Source organism: Phascolarctos cinereus, unplaced genomic scaffold (assembly GCF_003287225.1).
Source record: "Phascolarctos cinereus isolate Bilbo 61053 unplaced genomic scaffold, phaCin_HiC Scaffold_7;HRSCAF=346, whole genome shotgun sequence".
Taxonomy (NCBI): domain Eukaryota; kingdom Metazoa; phylum Chordata; class Mammalia; order Diprotodontia; family Phascolarctidae; genus Phascolarctos; species Phascolarctos cinereus.
Window position 1 is genome coordinate 11,651,372 of NW_027556180.1, and position 22,850 is coordinate 11,674,221.

At 46.5% G+C, this 22,850-nt stretch overlaps 1 protein-coding gene across 1 annotated transcript in view; it reads right to left on the reverse strand.

Moving 5' to 3' along the window:
• The window catches only part of CROCC2 (ciliary rootlet coiled-coil, rootletin family member 2), a 106,861-nt gene that overhangs the window by 33,642 nt on the left and 50,369 nt on the right, over positions 1 to 22,850 (reverse strand). The window contains exons 17-23 of the mRNA XM_078147649.1: positions 22,053 to 22,180; positions 20,977 to 21,146; positions 19,323 to 19,502; positions 16,979 to 17,148; positions 16,641 to 16,660; positions 16,460 to 16,515; positions 2,602 to 2,745 (exon numbers count right to left, since the gene is read on the reverse strand). Coding sequence (XP_078003775.1) covers positions 2,602 to 2,745; positions 16,460 to 16,515; positions 16,641 to 16,660; positions 16,979 to 17,148; positions 19,323 to 19,502; positions 20,977 to 21,146; positions 22,053 to 22,180 — 868 coding nt within the window. The remainder of the gene's footprint in view (positions 1 to 2,601; positions 2,746 to 16,459; positions 16,516 to 16,640; positions 16,661 to 16,978; positions 17,149 to 19,322; positions 19,503 to 20,976; positions 21,147 to 22,052; positions 22,181 to 22,850) is intronic.

Here is a 22,850-nt window from a genome sequence, read left to right on the forward strand (position 1 = left end):
GTTTTCTCTTTTTTCCCCATCTCCCTGTTGTTGTTTGTATTTTTGTGCCTAGCACAATCTGTTTGCTTCTGAGATCGGGAGTCACCTAAAGAAGCCTGGTGCCCAAGTGTCTAATCCAGGAGAGCAGAAGCTTCTTGAGGGCGGAAGTCATTTTCTAGCTGGATTTTTCATCCCCAGGGCCTAGTAGAGGCAGCCTGAAAGCCTGGTAACTTCTGATGTGTTCTAGGTGTGTGACCCTGGCCAAGTCACTTGGCCTGTGAGTGTTCTGGGCCACTCTGGGAGTTCCTGAGACTAGCACTTTCAGAATAGGGGAGTCCACAGTATACGAGGGTCAGTTGAAGGATGGTATGGGGGGGCGTTGAAGGGCTAGTGTGTAGAGGAGGGACTGGGTTCGTCATAATGAGGACAGTTTGGTCTCTGGAAATATTTGAGGGCTCTCCCACTCCTGAGATGGTGTGCTCCCCTCTGTAAGCAGAGACTTGGAGGACTTCTTTCAATGGGTTACAGTAGAAACTCCTGTGTGGGCGATGTACCAGGTGCCTGCTTCGGCTCCTTCCTACTCTGAGGTTGTGATTCTGGGACATCTATTGATTAGTCAAGGGAGTTTCCTCATTTGGGAGGTCTCCAGACCAACAAAGTCACATTTCCAGTCGCTGTTCCTGTCCTCACCCTCAGTTCATAGCCAAGGACCTTGGACATGAGTGGTGCTTGTACTGAGAGCTGGACGAACATTTCTCAGAGAGCCTACAGAGAGAATTATTTCTATGGGTGCAGGTGGGGTCGGATGCAGCCTCTGAGGTCCCTGGATTGGACCAAACGTTTTAGGTGTTACCGGGACACTGTCAGTCAGTCAGTAAACATTAAGTAGGTTCACACCTACTTTGTGCCAGGCACTGTGCTGAGTGCTAGAGGCAAAAGAGAGTTCCTGCCCTCAATGAGCTCACAGTCTAATGGGGGAGAAAGCAAATATGAACAAACAAGCTACGTAGGGGATCAGTGGGAAACAATTAGCAGAGGAAGGCGTTAGAATGCAGATGGGTTGGGAGAGACTTCCTGCAGAAGGTGGCATTTTAGTTGGGACTGAACCAGGGCTGTCATTAGGCAGAGTGAAGGGAGAAAGCTCCAGGGATGGAGGACAGTCAGGGAAAATGCCCGGAGGTGAGAGACGGAGGGTCTTGTTCTAGGAATAGCCAGGAGACCAGAGTCACTGGATTGAAGAGTACATGTGAAGGTATAAGAAGACTGGAAAGGTAGGAGGGGGCCAGGCTATGAAGGGCTTTGAAGGCCAGACAGAACATTCTGGATTTGCTCCTGGAGGCCACAGGGAACTACTGGAGTTTATTGAGTAGAGCCATAACATAGTTGGACCTGTAGTTTAGAGATGGGGGGGGAGGATGGAGGAAGGGGAGGGAGGGAGAGAGAGACAGAGAGGGAGAGAGAGATAGAGAGAGGGAGGAGACAGAGAGAGAGGGAGGGAGAGAGAGGGAGGGAGAGAGAAGGAGAGAGAATGAGAGTGAGAGACACACACAGAGACACAAACATAAAGAGACAAACACAGAATGAGAGAGACAGAGACAATGAGACACACAGAGAGAGAGACACAGACAGACAGACAGACAGACAGACACACACACACACACACACACACACACACACACACAGAGAATGTGTCATTTTGTTGGAATACACAGTAGCCCCTCTCCAGAGTAAGATTTACTTGTCCTGAGCCAGAGTTATAACTAGTAATCCTCATCTCACATTTGGGACAAACAACATGAAAGACAGTGAGCCCTTAAATCACAGGACCATAGGCTTGTAGCTGGAAGGGACCCATAGGGGTCATCTAGTTGAACCCTATTATTTTTCAGATGATTAAAGAAAACAATTTTGTAATTCATGATGTGAAAATAAGTCTTTACTCTGTGCGCAAAGGTTCACAGTTTCCTCTACGATCCTATTTCTTGTTTTTCCTTTATATATTGAAATGTTTGTGCTGATAATTACTCAGAGGCCTCTGGGTAGTATAGAGAGCAGAATGCTGTACTGGGAATCAGGAATACCTGAGTTTGAATCCTGCCTCAAACACTTACTAGCTGTGTGATCCTGGACAAATCACTTAACCTTTCTCAGCTTCAATTTCCTCATCTGTAAAAATGGAGACAATAATACCTCCTCTCCCATTGGGTTGTGGTGATGATAAAAGGAGATAACATATGTAAAATACCTTGCACATTCTAAAGTGCTCCATATATGTTACTTATTATTATTAAGTTCACAATAAAAATAAAATTTTAGAAAAGAAGTAATTAAGATCAATCCAGGTGTGAAGGAACTAATTACCCTAGTGGCTCATTGGTGCATAGCAGTCATCTGATATGTACCAGATGATTTTATTCTGACTAATTATTTTGGCTAATTAGGCGTAAGTTCTGCTGTTTTTACACTGCTGAAGAAGTATGTTTTGAACTTTTAGGTCCCTTAAATTCCAGGGTCCTGAGACAAGAGTCCTATTGTCTCTCCCTAGTTTCACCCTTGCCCTTTGCTGTCCAGCTGGATCACCTCTTCATTTGTCCTGAGAATGGAGAACTTGGCACCACTCACCTCTTTGCCCACAGTGCTCTTTTCTCTGACTAGTTCCTTTATGTGCTCATTCAAGGCCTTGGCCTCTTCCTGGTGGGTAGCCATGGAGGCTTCAAACTGGGCCTGGAAGTCCTTCAGCTCTCTGCTGATGCTGGCTACTGTGTCCTGTGAAGGAATGAGAAGGAAGGAGAGAAGATGGGATGTCTTTGAAGTTTGGCATCTAACTGTTTCTGCTTGGAGAGATGGGAAGGGGGTCCTCTGAGAAAGCCAAGCTGGATTGGGGTGGGTAAGGGCCCCTTGTCCGAGGGTCTCATGCCTATGCAGCCAATTGATTTTGGCCCGAAGCAAACAAAATGATGAGTCCCTTCCCTCCCCTCCCCTCCCCTCCCCAGCACTTAGCACAATGCCTGGCACAAAGTAAGGGGTTAATATATTGTTGACTGACCAACTAATCTTCACAGATCTGGGATGTAGATACTGTTAATATCTTCAGGAAACTAAGGCAGACAGAGGTTAAGTGACTTGCCCAGGATCACACACTAGGAAGTGTCTGAGTCAGGATTTGAATGCAGGGCCTCTTGACTCCGAGTCTGAGAGCCAAGGAAAGGATAAGTTGGGCATAGGTAGGTAGCCACACATTACAAATAAAATATTATGAAGAAGTAAAGAAAAAGGAGGTCAGGTCACGAGGGGAAAGTGTAACCAATGGGCAGCCCATCTGCTGATTTTGAGGTCAAATACATTGGGGGGACCTCTTGTGCAAGACAAGGACAAGCATCATTTGGGAAGAGCTGGCATTGAAGAATTGGAGGGACTGCAAAATAGAGAAGATCACAGACCCTTCTGAGCATGTGAGCATGCCCAGTAACAGACCTTCACTGGATACGATGCTTCTTTTTACACTTGGTCATCCACTGGGCCATCTTCTCTCTGTTCCTCACACATGATACTGTATCCCATCTTCAAGCCTTTGCACTGGCTGTGCCCCATGTCTGGAATGCCCTCCCTTACTCCTCCCCTTCTTCCTTCCCAACTCGGCTCAAGCCCTACTTTTTACAGGAAGCCTTTCCTGATCTCTCCCTACCTTAACAACTCCCCTCCCCCCAACTACCTTGTATTCATTTTCTTTAAATTTATTCTATATTTATTGTCTCCTGTATTAAAATGTAAGCTCTTTGTAGAAGAGATTGTTTCATTGGTTGTATTTCTATTGCCAGCTTGGGGCACGGAGGAGGCTTAATAAATGCTTCTTGTTGATTGATTTATTGCCCAAAGCAGGTGGGTCATAAATATTTGTTTTATTGAACTGGATTATTGTGGGTTATACCATCTGAGTGGGAGCTTGAGGCATATTGAGAGCATCTAATTACTGATGATAATTGAAGATTGAATCTGGGTCCAAGTGAGCCCAGAGCTTAGGCAATGGGCCATGTGAGTCAAATCTTCCAGAATTGAAAAGAAGGACAAAGTGATTGGTTTCATTCATTATCTTTGGTCAATCCCAGATTTTCTTTCCTGCTTTTTTAATGGAACTGACTGGAATTCAAAAAATCATAAAAGGTAGAGATGGAACATGACCTATTACGTCATTCAGGCCCCTTTCCTTTCCTCCCTACCCCCCTTGCCAACGAAGCATCACTCCCTACAGAACAATCCCCCATGGATTGTCTAGACCAAGTATGAATAACTCCAACGGTGGAGATTCCAGCTCTGTCCTTGGAAGGTTATTCCAGACTAATTGACCTTATTGTGGAGAAATGTTCCCTAATGTTACATTTTTATCTTCAATAAATTTCATACCCGTATTTTTCCCTCAGACATCTCACTGCATCTTGTGTCTCCCTAACTGTATTTTTTTGTGGTACTCAAGCACCTATGTCCTTTTGACAGGAAACGGGAATTTGCTGGGAGCCTCATGGGGGCAGGAGGAGGTGGCAAGCTTATGTTGGCTGTTGGAGAGAGATGGCATAAATTGGACAGATTCCAGGATGACAGGACACCATTCCTTGGGACGTACGCTTGCTAGCGTAACACTCTGGGCATTGGGAGATTCATTCTTATGAGGTTCGGAGATAGGACACATGGGGTCCTGTACTGTAGGAGGAAGCTAGCTCAGATGGACTGGAAAGTTCTTATGAACAAAGCTCTGACAACAGAACCAGGAGTGATTCCACTGAGGGAGAAGAGGGGAAACCGATCGTCTGAGATGTGGATACCCAGGGAGCTCATGCACCTAGGCTCTGTAGAAGATGGAAACCAGCACAGGCGATAGGGGATGGACATAAAAGGGGAGTAGACCTTGGATGACCGATGCCTGTCATGCTAAATCTGTGGATGAGCTGAACATGGCAAGAAATGTTTAGGGATTTGGAAACAAGAGGGAGATCAAGTAGGGCTGGGACTGCTACTCCCAAGAGATGGGGTGGGGAGTAGGAAAAACAAAAAGCAGCAGGCAAGAGGCAGAACAAATTGATTATCCTTTTCCTTCTGTTTCCTCTACCAGCCATCAGTGGACTTGGACTTTGCAGACTGTTGTCTTTCTCCATCAGAATGGAAGCCCCTGGAGGGCAGGGATGGTCTTTCTTTCTGCTTGTAATTGTATTTCCAGTGTTTAACACAGGCACTAGTAAGCACTTAATAAATGCTTCTTGACTTGTTAATTGGGGAAGGCAGAACTGCAAGGGTTAAGAATGAATTGAAACTCAGGAGTCTGGTGGGATGTGGTGACTCAGAAGGGTTGTCTCGTCTTGCGGTGGGTTAAAACCCCCCAGGGATGAAGGAGGCGACAGTCCCACTGTCCTCACCCAGGGCAGATTGCGCCTGGAGAGCTGCAGTCAGTTCTGGGCATCCACAGTTGAGAAAGGAAATTCATAGGCTGGAGGGGGGTCCAGCAGAGGACAAGCAGAATGGGACAGGGTTTTGAGCTTACGCCACATGATGGAAGGACCTGGAGCAGAGAAGACCTGAGTTCAAATCTGACCTCGAGCACTTCCTAGTTGTGTGATCCTGAGCAAGTCACTTAACTCTGTTTGCCTCAGTTTCCTCAACTGTACAAGGGAGGAAATAGTAGCACTTGCCTTCCAGGATTGTTGTGGGGACCAAATGTGAGAATAATTTTAAAGTACTAAGCGCTGTGCGTGGCACATCGTAAGTTAGTTTCTTTTTCTTTCTTTCTTTCTTTCTTTCTTTCTTTCTTTCTTTCTTTCTTTCTTTCTTTCTTTCTTTCTTTCTTCCTTCCTTCCTTCCTTCCTTCCTCTTCCTTCCTTCCTTCTTTCCTTCCTTTCTTCCTTCCTTCCTTCCTTCCTTCCTTCCTTCCTTCCTTCCTTCCTTCCTTCCTTCCTTTCTTCCTTCCTTTCTTCTTTCTTTCTTTCTTCTTTTCTTTCTTTCTTTCTTTCTTTCTTTCTTTCTCTTCCTTCCTTCCTTCCTTCCTTTCTTTCTTTCTTTCTTCTTTCTTTCTTTTCTTTCTTTTTCTTTCTTTCTTTCTTTCTTTCTTTCTTCTTTCTTTCTTTCTTTCTTCCTTCTTTCTTTCCTTCTTCCTCCTTCCTTCCTTCCTTCCTTCTTCCTTCCTCCTTCCTTCCTTCTTCTTTCTTTCTTTCTTTCTTTCTTTCTTTCTTTCTTTCTTTCTTTCTTTCTTTCTTTCTTCTTTCTTTCTTTCTTTCTTTCTTCCTTCTTTCCTTTCTTTCTTTCCTCCTTCCTTCTTCTTCCTTCCTTCCTTCCTTTCCTTCCTTCCTTCCTTCTTCCTTCCTTCCTTCCTTCCTTCTTCCTTCCTTCCTTCCTTTCTTCTTCTCCTCCTCTTCCTCCTCCTTCTCCTCCTCCTCCTCTGAGTTATGAGTATAGAATCAGAGCTATCTCAGAATAGAAGGGGCTGCTTCTAGAAGTAGTGAGCTCACTCTCATCACCTGCTAGGCTGTTATGGAATGGGTTATGGTTGGCTTAGGTGATCCCTGAGTATCTCCTTACTTGGAAGTTCTGCAATTCTGTGATAAGTGAAATGGACAGATTGCCTTCAAAAGATTCAAGACTTGAAGCCTGGATAAGCAGCTTCCCAGGGGACTAAAATAATTTACAGACAGAAACACTGAACCCCAGATTGTGGTGAGCAGGAGAGTTTCTGAAGGACTTGAGATGGAAAAAATAACTGCTTTTCAAAAAGGGGAAGAAGATGGATTTTTCAAACAGTAGGTTGGTGATTTTGACTTTGGTTCTTGGCAAAATTCTAGACTGTATTTTTAAAAGAGTGGTTTGTGACTATTTGGAAAGGCCATCGGTGATCACTGAGACCCAGCGATGGCTCTTCAAAGATAATTCAGGGCAAATTCTTCTCTTTTCCTTCTTTGATAGAGTTCTTAGATGGAAAGATCAGAGGAATGCCATTGATGCAGGAAGCCTGCATTCTAGGAAGCCATTTGACAAAGCTCTAATGACATTCTTGAGGACTGGATGGAGAGATGTGGGTGGGATGACTGTTCTATTATGTGGATTAGAACCTGGCTGAGTGATCTGGCCCAAAGAGGGGAGATTAATGGGGATGTCAGCTTGGAGAGAAGCCTCTGGTAGAGATTTTCCAGTGGCTCTGACCTCGGCCTGTTCTGTTCAACATTTTTTACACCGATCTGGATCAAGGCAGAGATAGCACACTTGTGAAACTGGCTGATGACACAACACTGGGGGAGGTAACTAATGCTTTGGATGACAGAATTGGGATTAAAATAGATCTCAAAAGGCAAGAGTGATAGGAAGAATCTAATAAGATTAAATTTAATAGGGACGAGTAATATGAAGCCCTACAAGTTGGCTTAAAAATATCAGCTATTTAAGAACAAGATGAGGGAGTCCTGGGCCATGTGAAAAGAACCTGGGTTCTTAGCAGACCACACCAAACTCAGCACAAGTCAAGATGATGTCATGACAGCAGCCGGACAAAGCTGAGGTGATCTGAGGCCTCCTTCCTAGAAACAGAGGGTCCGGAACTGGGTGATTAGAGTCTCTCCATCTGCTCCCTGGCCAGACGACATACGGAGTATCAGGCTCAGTTCTGGGGGCCAAATTTTAGGGAGGATATTTTCAGGAGCAGAGCGTCCAGTGACAAGGGATCAGGAGAGCAGGGTTGCTTAAAACCTGGCTAAACCGGGACCATTGAAAGAATGGAGCCTGGTCAGCCTGGATGAGGGAAGACATCCTTGGGAGGTAAATGATGTTTGTCCTCAAATATTTGAAGGGCTGAGATCTCGGGAGGCTAGACAAAGAGCTGGAAGGTACCTCAGCGGCCAATTCCCTTGTCTTATAGATGGGGAAACCGAGGCACAGCGAGCACATGGGCAGCGTGTAGCTGAGACACACTGTGCTATGAAAGAAAGAATAGACTTTCTCTGATAGTCCTCAGGGGGTAGAACCAGGTGGAAGCTGCCAAGAGGCAGATTTTTGGCACAATCTAAGGAAAAACTTTCTAACAGTTGATAAGCGAATGGTATGTGAAAGGTTTAGGACCGAATCTTAATGGTCTTTCTTCATGCAGACATGAAACATATTTGCTGTAATTGGGAGCAGATAATCAGCTCCGCTTTGGAGGGAGGCACAGCTGCCCTGGGGGAGGGTGACGGTCTTATGCTCGCCTGGCCCCAGAATGCACCCCTCTGCCATCCCTGCTTGGCCACTACCGGACTGTCATTTCTCCCGAGGAGAATGGAGACACCTCGAGGGCAGGGACTGCTTTCGCCTTTGTCTTTGGTTCTCTAGCACAGTGCCCAGAAGACAGGAGGCACTTAATGAATGTCTGTTGGGCAGAACTGAATTGAATATGACCTCCCTCTGCCTCCAGCTGCCCGAGATGGAAGAGTCCAGTCCTAAAATGATACAGTCGGAGAAGCAATGTTGCACGGTAGCTAGAGCTCTGGACGAGGAAACGGGAAGACCTGGGTTCTTATCCTGCCCTGGACACTTGTGAGCAGTGTGAGCTAGCCTGAGTGACTTAACACCCCTATCTCAGTTTCCTCATCTGTAAAATGAGGGGATAGAAAAGATGGCTTCCAAGATCCATCCTAGCTCTAAATCTGTGAGCTGGTGAACTCTAGGATGCAGTGAATCTTTTTATTTTGAACTAGATACTGGTTCTGATTTGAAGAAAAACTAAACTTGGGAGCACCATTTGACATAATGTCATAATTATCAAGCACTAATTTTATAGTAAACACAATTGGAATGATTTTGTTTGGTAACTGTTCAGTTGTGTCCGACTCTGTGTGACCCCATTTGGAGTTTTCTTGGCAGAGATTCTGGAGTGGCTTGCCATTTCCTTCTCCAGCTCGTTTTATAGATGAGGAAACGGAGGCAAACAGGGTGAAGTGATTAGCCCAGGGTGACACAGCTAGTGAGTGTCTGAGGCCAGATTTGAACTCAGGGAAAGGAGTCTTCCTGACTCCAAGCTCAGCACTCTATCTACTGCACCACCTAGCCACTGTTTGGTAATACAATCCCAACGATTAAATCTGTAAGATCCAGCGGGCAGAGATTGTGGCATTTTTGCTTCTGCAGCCTGACAAATCTTCCTACCTTCATACTCTCCCCATTTCAATCCATTCTTAGAGGGGTCACAATAGTACAATGGAAACGGCCCAGGTTTTAAGGTCAGAGAACTTGGGATTTAGTCCTGCCTCCGACACTCTACCATCTCGGGCAAAGAACTTGGTCTCTCTGGCTTCAGTCTCCTCCTCTATAGAACGAGGAGCTTGGACTGAATGACCCGGAACTTCCTTCCAGGTCCAGACTTAGGATTCTAGGTCCCTCACACAAGCTAGGGCACTTTCACCCAGGCACAGACCTGATCAGGTCACTCCTCCCCGCACAATCCATCAGCAACTCTCTGTTGCTTCCTAAGCAACATTCAGATGGCATAGTTGGGCATCACAGATCCTTCACAAACTGGTGCCACCTTCTTCAACCCACCTTATCTCATACTAATCTCCTCCATGTGCCTTATTCTCCAGAGGTAGTGGGGCCAAGAATAGAGTTCTGGACTTGGAATTAGGAAGAACTGGGTTCAAATTCCATTTCTGACATTTCTCAGTTGTGTGACCATAGGCAGATCATGCAACCTCTCTGAGCTTCAGTTTCCTTTTCTGTAGAATGGACATAACCATACCTGGAGGACCTACCTCCCAGGGATTTTGCAAGGCTTGGATGAGATCATCTCTGTGAAGAGCTTTGTAAGCTTTAAAATGCTATGGAAAGGTCAACTATTGTCCAGTCAACTCGACCACTCATTCTCCCTTCTCTATGCTGTCATTTTCCCACATTATTGCTCACACTGGAATTTGCTCGTGGCCATAATAACCTCACTTCTGCCCAATCTTGCCTGTTCAATTTGCATCTGTCCTTGAAAGACCAACTCAAAGACCACCATATTGAGGAAGCCTTCTCTGATTGTCCCCATCTGCGATAGCTTTTGGGGTAGCTAGATGGAGTAATGGATAGAGTGCTGGTCCTGGAATCAGGGAGACTCATCTTCCTGAGTTCAAATCTGGCCTCAGACTTGTAGCTCCGTGGCCCTGGGCAGGTCACTTCATTCTGTGTGCCTGAGTTTCCACATATATAAATTGAGCTGGAGAAGGAAATGGCAAACCACTGCAGTATCTCTGCCAAGAAAATCCCAAATGGGGTCAAGAAGAGTCGGACATGACTGATATGACTCAATAACAACATAGTGACGTTCTAGCTGGCATTTGCAATCATACTGGAAGATTTACAGAGCGCTTCACAGACATTGTCTCACAACGCTTCGCTTCTCTTGTATATTATTTTCTTAATATTAGAGTTAATTGTGCATATGTCCTCTCTCCCTGTTAACTAGAAGATCTAGAAGAGGATCTAGGTCATAGGATCTAGGTCCTAGGATATGGAAGATCTAGACTAGAAGAGGCAGGAGAACATGTCTTTTCTAAATATCGTACAGTGTCCTGCACATATGGGGCATCTAGTCAGCCTCATTGAATAAAAATGCCCTGAATGGCATTGGTTTAGATGGATAAATATCAAGCATATATTAAGTGCTTACTATGTGGCAGGCACTCTTCAAACAGGAATACAAATAAAACCAACGAGAAAGGATGGTCTCTGCCCTCAAGGAGCTTGTACTGTAATGGGAAAAGACAACACAGAAACAAGAGCTAGAAAATGGGGAGGGAACAATGGTGCCCATATAGGGTCATGCTAGAAAATTAGTCATGTGCAATCACATTTTTATTATACTATAGTATGGAAATGCTTGTATTATTCCATAAATTTAAAATAAAGTAAATGTGAAAACAGTAGGGGCTGAGCCAGGTCAAAAGTGACCATGGTGGGTGTGGCTGCTTCCTTTACTAGAGGTTCCAGGGAGGAGCTGCTCATCAGAAAAGGAGGTTGTAGGGATGGAGGTGCTGCCAGCATGGGAGAGCCACTGAAGCAGAGATGGAGAAGTAGTCCAGGGAGGCAGGTCTCAAGCTGAGCTAGGAGCAGGGGGCAACCAGGGCAAAGCTGGAGGTCTGAGAGGTCTCGTGGGAATGATGACCTCTGCTTAGGTCATTTGGGCTGACGCCTTGGCTTTGAGACTCAAGGTCCTAGGCATTTACCTCTGCTTTTAGGATGGAGAATCACAGAATGCCAGGGAAGAAAGTCTTCTAAGTCTGTGATCCTACAATTGGAAGGGGCCTTGGAAATGATCTAATTCAGTGTCTTTGTGAGGAGCCTGAGACCTGGCCAGGTGAAGTGATCTGCTCACCTTCACATAGAGAGTTAGTGGTAGAGACAGAAACCCGAGGTAGCCTACAGTTGGACGGATGCCTATGCTTCTGTCTTTGCTGGGCAGACAACTTCTGTCCTGAAGTGGCTGGTGAATCCTCCGTTTTCAGTAACCAGGCCTCCATCTCCCACTGGGGCACTTGGTACCCACAAAGCCTCTGGGGCTCAGGTCTTGCTCGCGATCCCTGCAAACCACCTCCTTGTTCCTCTGGGTCAGGTTTCCTCTTATTGCCTTCCTCCTATCTCAGTGGGCTCGCATTTCCATTTTCAAAGTTGGCATAGCTTAAGAACCCTGATCCAGTCTGCGAGTCTCCAGTGACCAGCTTGTGGTTTGATAGTCCAGCAAGAAATGTCAAAGTCAGTGAAATGGGAACTCTGGCAGCCAGGAAAACCTAAAACCAAGTTTCACTGGGGGACTGGGGTGTGATCCCCAAGGGCTGATCCGCCTTCTCTTTGGATGATGGTTACATTGAACCAGGCTGGCCAAAGAATTTTCTCTAACTGGAAAATGGGATGAAATATGAAAAAAAAAAAGCCACAAACTGTCCTGTTGGCAGCTGGGCAATGTCAGGGGCTAAGGGAGACCTCTCCTCCAGAGTGCTGGGGCTGAGAGTGGGGCCTGAGCCTCAGCCTGGCCATCTGGGTTGGGAGCAGAGGGATTCCACTAAGAGCAGGGGCCAGGGAGGCTCCAGGAAGCCAGAGGCTCTTAGGCAAGACCGTTTTGGCTCTTTCTGCTTTTTTCTGGTGCCAGAAACTCGTTTGCTGGGCTGTAGGCTACGCCAGATTCCCCCAAGGACTTGAGATCCCGGGCCCAGTATGGAGCTGTAGGAGGAAACTGAGTACTAGCGTCCAGCACCTAATTGCAACATTCCTTCCCCTCCAGATAAGTCGGGGCATTCGGTTTTGGTGCTAGCCTCCCTTTCCCCACACCAGGACAGAAAGAGCACATGGGGCGAGGCAGGAGGGGAGAGGCTGCTTTGAAATCTGGTGGTGTTAGTGTACTGAGTGCAGGGGCCTGGGTTCAAACCCTGGCCTGTGTAGTAAGTGGGCAAGTCTCTTAGTCTTCCTAGGCCTCAGTTTTCTCATGTGTAAAATGAAGACGGCCTCTGAGCTCCATTCCAAATCTTAATCTATGATTCTAGCATCCTAAATTAATGCAAAGTAAATAGCAATTTGTGGCAGGCGGTAGGCACTAAAGAAATGACCGGGTGATCAGGAAGAGCCTCATTTGGGAGGCAGTATGGGAGCCCAGGCTTACAGGAAGCTCAGGAGTCTGGGAGGTGCCTCTGGTGCTTAGCACAGTGCCTGGCAAAGAGTAGGTGCTTAATAAATATTGATCAATACAAAAGAGTACAATCCAGGCATGAGGGATGGCCCATACAAAGGCAGGGAGGTGGGAGACAGCAGGCAGGCCATTTTGGCTGGAATCTGGTGTGTGAGGAGGGAGCATTTGAAAGGGAGAAGGTTGAGTTTGAGTGGGGCCTCCCCATGGGGGTTCCCTTTGGTGCTTGTATGCGTGAGATACCCAATAAGCTTCTGCTGTGTGTGTGTGTGTGTGTGTGTGTGTGTGTGTGTGGGAGGGCAGTCTGGCCTCACCGCCAAACCCCTGGAGTCAGAATCACAAGCTCAGGCAAGGCAGAGGTGGTTTTCTAGATTGCCTGGTCCAGTCCTTGACCTCTACAGAAGATGACAGAAGATGCCCAACCAGGGTCTCCGCCTTGCCAAAAGTTGGGCCCCTTTTAACTAGCAGCGCCAGGATTTCAGTGCTTAGAGGCCAAACTCCACTGGGGCCTCTCAGAATCACAGAGGCTGCTGGAAGGGACACCACTGGCCATCTGGCCCCAACAGTCCCTGAGCAAGAATGCCCTCTGCACGGTCCTGGACGAGAGACCAAGCACCAGTGACCAAGCAGCCGGGCACCAAGTGCCTTCTGCTTCTGTAAGGCTCCAGTCTTTGGGAAGGTCTTCCTGACCTCCCAACCTGGATTTGCCTCTCTGCAGCTCCCACTCTTTGCTCTAAGCAGAAATGGTTAATCCCTCTTCCACATGGCAGCCTTTCAAATACAAGACAGCTTGCCTAAACCCTTTCTCCCACCACTAGGCTTCTCTCATCACTTTATAGATGGGGAAACCAAAGGCTTGGGGAGACTGTGACCTGACCGGGATCTTATCCTGATGAGGCGCCAGCATTGGAATTGGGGTCTTCTTGACTCCAAGTCCAATGCTAAACCACTCTATTTCTCTAGCCTCAGTTTCCCCTCCTGTAAAACAGGGGGATTAAACTCGCCATACTAACTCCCAAGGGGCTGAGAAGACAGAAAGATAGTGTATGTGAGAGGGCTCTGGACATTCGAGGTAAGCAGAGAAGGGTGCTGGACTGGGACACACCCAAGGAAGCCCAAGGCTGTTCAGGTGACAAGGAGGCTTTGCCACTGGACAGCAGCCTCTTTCTTCTCCCTGGCCCAGCAGGGTTTATAGAAGTCGGGGGCTTTTGTTTATCAAAGTATGGGGAATAGAGGTTGTTTATTTGGGTCCTCTTATTGTTTCTAAGTAGTCTTTCCAATTCAAATGCCTTTCAAATTTGTTTGGGTTGGATTTTTTATCCTCTTTTTGTAATTGCCTGTTTGTTCTAGAATATTATGCTCTTCCCCTGTGCCCTCCTTCCCCTCCCTCCCAGTTTAGTGTCTTTCTTTGAACTGATCTCTCAAGTGAGTTAAACTCAAGTGATTTCATGCATACATTTATTCCTTTTTTTCTCTGATTTGATTCAATCTGACAACCATTTACTGAGCCTCTACTGTGCCAGGGACCGTGTGAAGTCAAAACCCAAAGCTGTCCCTTCTCTCAAGGAGCCCATCAGTGGTGAGAAAGGGGACAGGGGGATGCCTTGTGCACACAAGAAAAGCAATACAAGTTAATTTCTAGCAGGACAGTGCACTCGCAACTACGGAGTCAGTCAGTAGATGTTTATTAAGCACCTACTATGTGCCAGGCAAGCTGGAGGCAGCTGGCTTTGTAGGATATATACTTACGGACATTTCTAGCCAAGTTGTTGCTGTTTCTAGATTCTTGAAAACCAGAGACATTTCAGACCAGAGCTTTGCCCAGTATGGGGTAGTGGAAAGAATCCTGAGCTTGAGCCCCAGCTAGGCACTCCCTAGCTCTCGGGCCTTGGGCAAAGCACCTCCCCTTTGCCAGCCTTGGCTTCCTTGTGAGTACATTTAGCACAATAACCCTTGCCCCTGGCCCCTTGGGGTGGTGGAGAAGCTAAATGTAGTGAGCTCCTGGACAGTAAGGATCACATTTTCCCCTCTCTCGTACCTCTTATGTTCAGTTTGTAACTGCCTGTTACAAAGTAGATCTTAATCAATGCTGACTGACTTCCCATGCTCCTTTTGGACACCTCTAATTCTTACCAGTTTCTTCCTGGTGTCAAGCCTGCATTTGTCTGCTGACAGCTTCCACTCATCCTCCCTAGTTCTGCTCTCATGTTTACAGTCACAACATTGTGGGTCATGGTATTGTAGGGTTATGGCTAGAAAGGATCTCAGAAGCTACCTTGTCCAATGGCCTCATTTTACAGATGAAGAAACTAAGGGCCAGAGACAAGCATAGGACCATGGACCATTGCCCTGGAGCTAGAAGGGACCTTAGAGGTCATCTAGGGCAACCCCCACATTTCACAGATGAGTAAACTGGGTGCCAGGGAGGTTAAGGGATTTGCCCAAGGTCACATGGATGGTATGTGTCCGAGGCAGGATTTGAACCTATGTCCCCTGACACCAGAACCGATGTTCAACTCCTAGTTCTTGGGCAGAGGGAGGTGCCTGAGTGTGTCTCCTCCTTAACTTTTCAACACATAGTCAACTGAACTAGACTCAGTTCAACAGGCATCTGTAAGAGCCCACAGTGTGCCAGGCACCATGTTGGACTAGAGGCAAAGACAAAAATGAAAACAGATGTCCTTGACCTCCAGGGCATCCCATTCTCTAGTCATTTCAGAACACCTCTTTGGTCCTGGAACAATGCTCCACCCACTTCCAAACCTGAGGCTCCTGTTTCCCATGAAGATAACCTGACTGAGGAGCTCTCTGAGGACACATTGTCCTACTGCTGAGTCAGCAGTAGGACAAGGACTTGCTGAGCCCCCCCCCCCCCCCGCGTTGTACTATACAGTGTCCTCAGTAACAAGATGAGAGGCCCCGGAAAACATGAGTCGTCCTTTCTGCCTCGAATCTGCCTGGTGATGGGCAACATTTAGGATATTGTGGCTTGGCAGGGGAAGTGTTTTTGAACTTCTTTTGATCCCGAAAGTTTACAGAGTGGTTTTTGGGGGGTATGGGAGAATGGAAATAGGGAGGAAGTCCAATTAGGAACAGTGTTTGGAGACCTCTTCAGGAACACAGATCTTGGGGCAGTTTCCCAAACATTAGCTCTGCCCTTGGCTACAGGAAGCAGCTCTGCACTGTCTTTGCTGATGAAGGAGCTTTATCTATCAGGATAAAAATCCATGGCCCAAATCACACCAAGAGGCCATTGATTCTACCCCCAAGAACTTGGCTAAGAAAGGCTTTTCCATGTGTCAGAAAACCTCTTGTTCCTCCCTCCCAGGCCACCACACACTCATCCTCACTCCTTGATCATCTCACCCATTTCCCACCTGGAGGTGGGGAGCGGGAGGGGGGGGAATACAGCTGGGCAAAGATCCATTGGGGACAGTAAGGAAGAGTGATCATCCCCCTCAAATGTGAGTAGGGAATCTTTTGGGACTTTCTCTTTACTCCTCCTCATTGTTTCCCCAGGACTCAATGCCCTTGTAACCCTGCTCCCTCCAGACCTCTTTGATAGAGGCAAGGTTGGAAGCAGGATTCTTCCCCCCCCCCGCCCTCCCCCTGCCCCAAATCGGTTTCTTCTCAGGGGCTTGGCTTGAACTGGAATCCTCAACTGTCCAGCTGAAATCTTCCACCAGGGCACACCCCATTGGAGCTGAACTCCTCTTCTTTATCCAATCAAAGAGATTCCCACCTCAGACTATAGAGAATGTATTTACACATCGTGTTGTTGGATAGATTGAGTGATTCTATGACTCGAAGAGGCATTCTCACCTGATAAAGGTGTTTGGGGGCTGGGATTCCACCCCTTACACCCACGATACTGTGCACTGTGGAACATTGTGGACGATGCAGATGAGTATATCTAAGATCCAGAATCTTAAGAGGCTTATACATGAAGTCAATCACCCTCGATCAAGCCAGAGGCATTTTTGGAGTGTTTCTATATACTTACCCTGGGCACCGTGCTTAGTGCTGGAAACAGAAATGGAACAGAGAGAAGACTAACACATACGAAACAACAGGAGATGATCCAAAACATAATGTTTAAAACTGGGGTTGAGGGAGAGGGAGCTGCTTGGTGGCACTGAGGCATCCTGAGTCTCAGAGCTATCTGTCCATTGTGCCACACTGCCACTCTGAGTACTAATGTGGGAAAAGGAGTGATGGAGAAAAAAAACCACGGATAGTGGGGAGCTGAAGTCTGGGCAGTGGCCTCTCCTCCCTTAGCCCGTCTTCCTTAGCTTCTTGCTCTGTGAGCCAGACCTGTATTTGACAGAGGCCGATCAATGCCTCCAGGGAGCAGAACGTAGCTCTGCTAAGCTCACCTTGTCTTTCTCCTGCTGGCTCAGTGCTTGCTGTTTTACACGGTCAGTCTCCAGCTTGGCCTCCTCCAGTTCTCGATGGGCTTCAACGAGCTCTTCATACAACGTATTTTTCTCAGTTTCCTTTAGAGATAAGGCCTAGAAGGGATGAAAGAGGAGGTGAGGAAACTATGTTCTTGATCTGTGAAAAAATGTTTAAGTGATTCAGAAGAGAGAAAGAATCAAGCCTCTTTAAGGAAAGGATTGTAGCAGTGCGAATGTGCTTCAGTGTTAAATAATCATTTACAGTAGAAGAGTAAGGATCCAGATCCCAAAGCCAGAAGAGAAGGAAACTGAACCTGGATGATTTAGTGTTTTTGTCACTCAGTCAAACACATATAGTGGATTATCAATGAGCCGAGGATGACCCCCATCTGATTATAGCGTCTTAGGATGGAGGGCTGGAAGGGAGCTTAGTACCAGCCCCTCATTTTACGGAGGAGGAAACTGAAGCCCATAGAAGGGAGATGACTCATCCAAGGTCACATGGATAATCAGCAGACATGGGATTCTTCCTTGAGTTACTAGCTTGTACAGTCTTTAATTTTTGAACACAGAAATAACAGGAAAGAATGGAAGCAACATTTTAAAAAGAGCTCTTTTAAAGTCTGTGTTGAGCAATAGAAAGAGCCTCATTGAGAGGCTAACATTTTTATTCTAATGGAATTTCTACTGTTGATTTATCTTTTGTGATGACCTCGTTCCATCCCATCTTCTCCAGCAGATTGCCCTATCATCCCCATTCTCTCACTAAATGTCAATCTCTTCCCAGCTGCTGGCTGCTTCCCTATTACTTAAGAACATGCCCTTACCTCCCTCATCCTCAAAACCCCCTCACTTGGTATCATCCCATATCTCTCCCCCCTTTTGTTGTATCTACAACTGGTCCTTCCACCTCCTTTCCTCTCACTTCCACATTCTCTTTCCCAACCTCATTTTACTGAAACAGCTCTCTCCAAAGTCACCAGTGATGTTTTTAATGACCAAATCCAATGGCCTCTTCTCAGTGCCCATCCTTCTTGACCTCTCTGAAGCTTCTGACACTGTAGATCACCCTCTTCCTGATATTCTTTTCTCTCTAGGTTTTCATGCTACTGCTTTCTCCTGGTTCTCCTCCTACATATCTGAACACTCCTTTTCAGATTCCTCTGCTGGTCTTTGACCCAGCTGTGCACTCTAAGCATGGGTGTCCCAAAGAGTCTTGTCCTGGGCCTTCTTATGTTCTCTCTTTATGCTATTTCACTTGGTGATCACATCAGCTCCTATGGAGTTAATTAGCTATAGAGTTAATGCCTCTACGCAGATGGTTTTCAGACCTGTCTCTCTCCTGATCTGTAGTCTTGCTTCTCCAACTGCTTATTGGACATCTCAGAATGAATTTGCCATTGTTATTTTAGACTTAACATGTGCAAAACTGAATTTATTGTCTTCTCCCCCCACTCTCCCCAACCTTCAGCTTTTCCTAACTTTCCTTTTACTATTGATGGTACCCCTATCCTCACAGTAGCCCAAGCTGGTAACCTAGATGTCATTCTTGACTCCTTATTCTTTCTCACCTTCCTCTCCCCCATATCCAATCATTTTCCTAGACCTGTTGATTCTACCTAACATCTCTCCTAAAGGCCCTCTTTTCTTCTCTACATACTCTCATCACCTCATGCCTGGACTATTGCAATTCCCACTGGGGCAGTTCTCAAGTTCCCTCCTAATCATATTTTGATATTGGGAGTTGGTGGGAAGGGCTCTGTTCTGAGTAATGGAAGCTCCTTATAATCAGACATCAGCCATGGTGCTTGTTGCTGAGATTTTAAAAAATTAGGAAGAAGCAGTAGATAAGCAGATGTATAGACTATAGAATGTCAGCACCTTGAGGACAGGCACAATTTGTCAGTTTTGCCTTTTGTCTGAAGTGCCTAACTTGGTGCCTGCCTTGCACATTTTTTGGTGTGTGTGTGTGTGTGTGTGTGTGTGTGTGTGTGTGTGTGTGTGTTTAAACCTAGGATTTCATTGTATTAGAAATTACCAGTGTGGAGACTCCCTTCATATATCTAGAATAGCAACTTTTCTGGACTTTGAGTCTTAGAGAATTGCCTGGGGTTCAAAGAGCTTGAGGAGGGCTCAAGGTGACAAGGTATCTTAGGAATTGAACCCAAGTCTTCTTGACTTTAAGACTGGTCCTGTATCTGCTATACCTTATGACTTTGCACACAGAAAGTGGTTAATAAATGTTTGTGGAATTACACTGAATATGAGTGGCCCCCATTGCTCTTCACCTTCTGCTTCTCATGTTCCATTTGGAGAAGACTTTCATCTCGCTCCCGTTTCAGGCGGAGTATTTCTTCATTTAGATTTTCCTTCTCGGTTTCATATTTTGAAAGCAGTTCTTCTTTCTCTTGCTTAAGATGGTTTATGGTGATCTCTTTCTCTTCAGTCAATGCCAGACGCAGACTCTCCTGAAGAGTTGAGGCAAAATGGTGGGACAGATCATTAAGTCTTGGAGCTTGAAAGAACAAGGGCAGATGCTGGGGCTAGAACGGGGGTGAAGTTGGGAACAGAGGTGAGAGGAGAGCAGGACAGGACCATGACATGTGTGCCACTGAAATATGACTTCTGTCAAAATGGTAGAATAGGAAGATGACTGGATCTGAAGTCAGTGGACTTGGGTTTGAATCATGATTCTTCTGATTACTACTTGTGTGACCTTGGGTAAATCACATACACAGTTAGGTCTTGCTTTTCTGATTGGTAAAATGAGAAGATTGGACTATTTGGCTTCTGAGGTCAAAGGACCTTCCAGCCCCCATTCTATGATCCATGTGGATCTAGGTGTGGGTCCATGGTCCTTCCTTTACCTGCATCTGAGGATGGTATGAGCTACTGTAGGTCAGGAGTTAATAATGCACGGTGCCTGGTAGATAATAGTGTTTAATAAATGTTTATTGATTGAATGACTGCTTCATAAATGTTTGTTAATTAATAACTGATTGGGTATGAGAGGTGAGAGAAGGGAAAAAAGACAAATTTTGGGAAATGGGAGACTGGGAGATTGGTGGATTCAGTGACAGAAATAGTGAAGTCAGGAGGAGGAATTGGTTTCAAGGGACAGATGAGAAGCTGGGTTTGTGCACGTTCAGTTCAGGTAAACTAGAGACAAGGCTCTGGTTCTCAGAAGAGTCAGGGAGGGCTCTGCATGGAGTGTGTAACCAGAAATTGTGCAGTGGAGTGAGAGTGTGGGCCAGGACTTCTGCACCCGCTTTTCTGGCATGGACTCCTTTCACAGTCTGGGGAAACTCGGGGACCCCTTCTCAGATCCATGTTTTTAAAAATTTATAATCAAAGGAAATCAAAGGAATTTTCAGTTAGAAACTAGTGAAAACAAAGATGTATTTCCTCCCTATCCAAGTTCATAGACCCCTTGAAAACTATCTATGGGTGCTTTCAGGTTCTGTGGACCCCAGGTTGAGAATTCCTGGTATAGAGGAGAGGAGGAAAGAAGTCCAAAATGAGGATTTGGGGAAAGAAAAAGGAACCATTGATAGAGACTGGGAAGTAGGTAGAGAAACATCCAGGAAAGTGTGGGGTCTTGAAACCAAGGGGAGAAGCTATCTAGTGGGAGAGTGTGGTCTACAGTGTGGATGGCTGCAGAGAGATGGCTAAGAGGAATGAGACCTGGAAGAAGGTTATTGGATTCATCCATTAGGAGGCCATTGCTGACCTGTGTGAGAGCAGTTTCAATGGAGGTCAGGGTGGGAAGGGGTTGAGGACAACTTAGGGGACTGGGGAAGATTAGGTGTAGTCAAATGAACAAACAGTTAGCTTATGATGGACCCCACATCCTGCATGTGAACCTCTTCCAGGGGTAAGGCTTTGCTCTGTGGAGTTTGGATTCGGTCCAAGTGCCGCACTTGAGGACCTAGAGGGAGTTACCTTCTCTTTTCTGAGGCGTCCCACATCTTCCCCGTGGGCCAGAGCCTGCTTCCTGAGGGAAAGCTGAGTGTCTTCTTCCAGCTGAGCCATCTGCTGCTTGAGCCGTTCTGCCTCCCACTTCATCTTGGTGTTTAGAGCCTCTAGTTCATTCTGGGTCCTCTCCACTTCCACTGTGGGGAAAAAAAAAGGTTGTCAGTACTGACCACCCACTGATGCCCAACTCCATCTTTGGTAGCTCTTCTTCCTCATTGGCATGATGATTGGTGATGTGAAGGTGGGCACTGGGAGCTGCTTCCCCATCTAGGATATATGGGGTAGGACAGGCACTGATTCCACAGACCTTGGGGGTCTCCATAAGAGAACAAATCCAAGCCATTGATTTAATGAAGGGGAAGACTAGAATTCAGAGCTGAATCTATTAAGATGAAATTTCACAAATGTAAATAATATAAATGATGATAAATGCTTCTGCATTGGGTCATAAGAAATCAACAGCACAAGTACCAGATGGGAGTTAGTATATGGAAAGCAAGTTATGAGGAAAAAAGATAAAACATGGTGAGAAGATCTCAGTGGAAAGCAATCTCAGTAAGAGACAACAATGTAATGGTCCATCAAAGCACTGAAGGTGATCTTGGGCTCCATTAGCAGAAGCTTCGCGTCCAGAGCAAGGGAGGGGAACACTGCCTGCCCTGGTCAGAGCACATCTGAGGAGGCCAGGATGGTAAGACGATGAAAGGATACATCATATTAGGGGTCACTGAAGCAACTATGGTTATGGAGCTTAGAGGAGACTGGATAACCATCCTCAGATGTGGGAAGGAAGAAGGATTAGTCTGATGCTGCTTGGCCCCAGAGGGCAGAACTGGAAAGACGGGGTAGGAAGTGTAAAAGGCAAGTTAAGGCTTGATGTCAGGGACTGGTTCCTAGCAATGAAGCTGCCTCGGAGGGAATGGACTGCCTGGAGAGGCAGCCAGTTCCTGCTCCGTGGCGGTCTTCAAGCAAAGCGTCCAGGATGTTAGTGAGGAGGGGCTTTCTGCTCAGGCCTCGTCCCCCAGAGGACAGGCAGGGACTACCTTGGAGCGCCTGCTTTTCCAGGCGAAGCCTTTGCTGCTCCTCTTCTAGCTGCTCCTTCTGGGCTTCCAGCTGCACCATCCGCTGCCGGGTGGAGAAGAGGCTGCTGCCCAAGGACTCCTTCTCAGCCCTGCAGGTTGGGATCAAACAAGCTGATCTGATAATCTGGGCAATTCCCTTCTAACTTCTGCTGAGCAGCTGATCACAGAACCTCGACTTCTCCACGTGGGTGGGGCAGCTGGAACCAGGACCGACAATGGACATTTCAACAGACCTTTGCTGTTGGCACAATGCTTTACTAATGTCTCATTTGAGCTTCACAACAGGAGGGTTCCCAGCACCTGGCGGGGTGCTATAATTATTTTCATTTTACAGATGAGGAAACTGAGGCAAACAGAGGTTGTGACTTGCCCAGTTTCACTGAATTAGTAAGATTTGAATTCAGATCTTTCTGATTCCAAGTCCCATGTACCCCTAGTTGTTTATTATTGTCTCTAGGATAAAACACAGACTCCTTAGCTCGGGCTTTCAGACAGATTTCCCATTATTTCCCCTCATTTCAACAAAGGTGGCCAACTCAAGATTCCAGTAACACGGCATTCCCTTTGCAGGGAGGAGATGCTGTCAGTACAGAAATAGGAATGAAACAATCCCTTCCCTCAAGGAGCTTAAGTTCCCCTCAGGGATTCTGCACGTGAGCAGATAAATAAATGTCAAACATATAAAACTAAGTGCATAGTCATTCTGGGGTGGGGGTGGGGGACTGACAACTGGGAGGATTAGGAGGCATCACCTGAGTG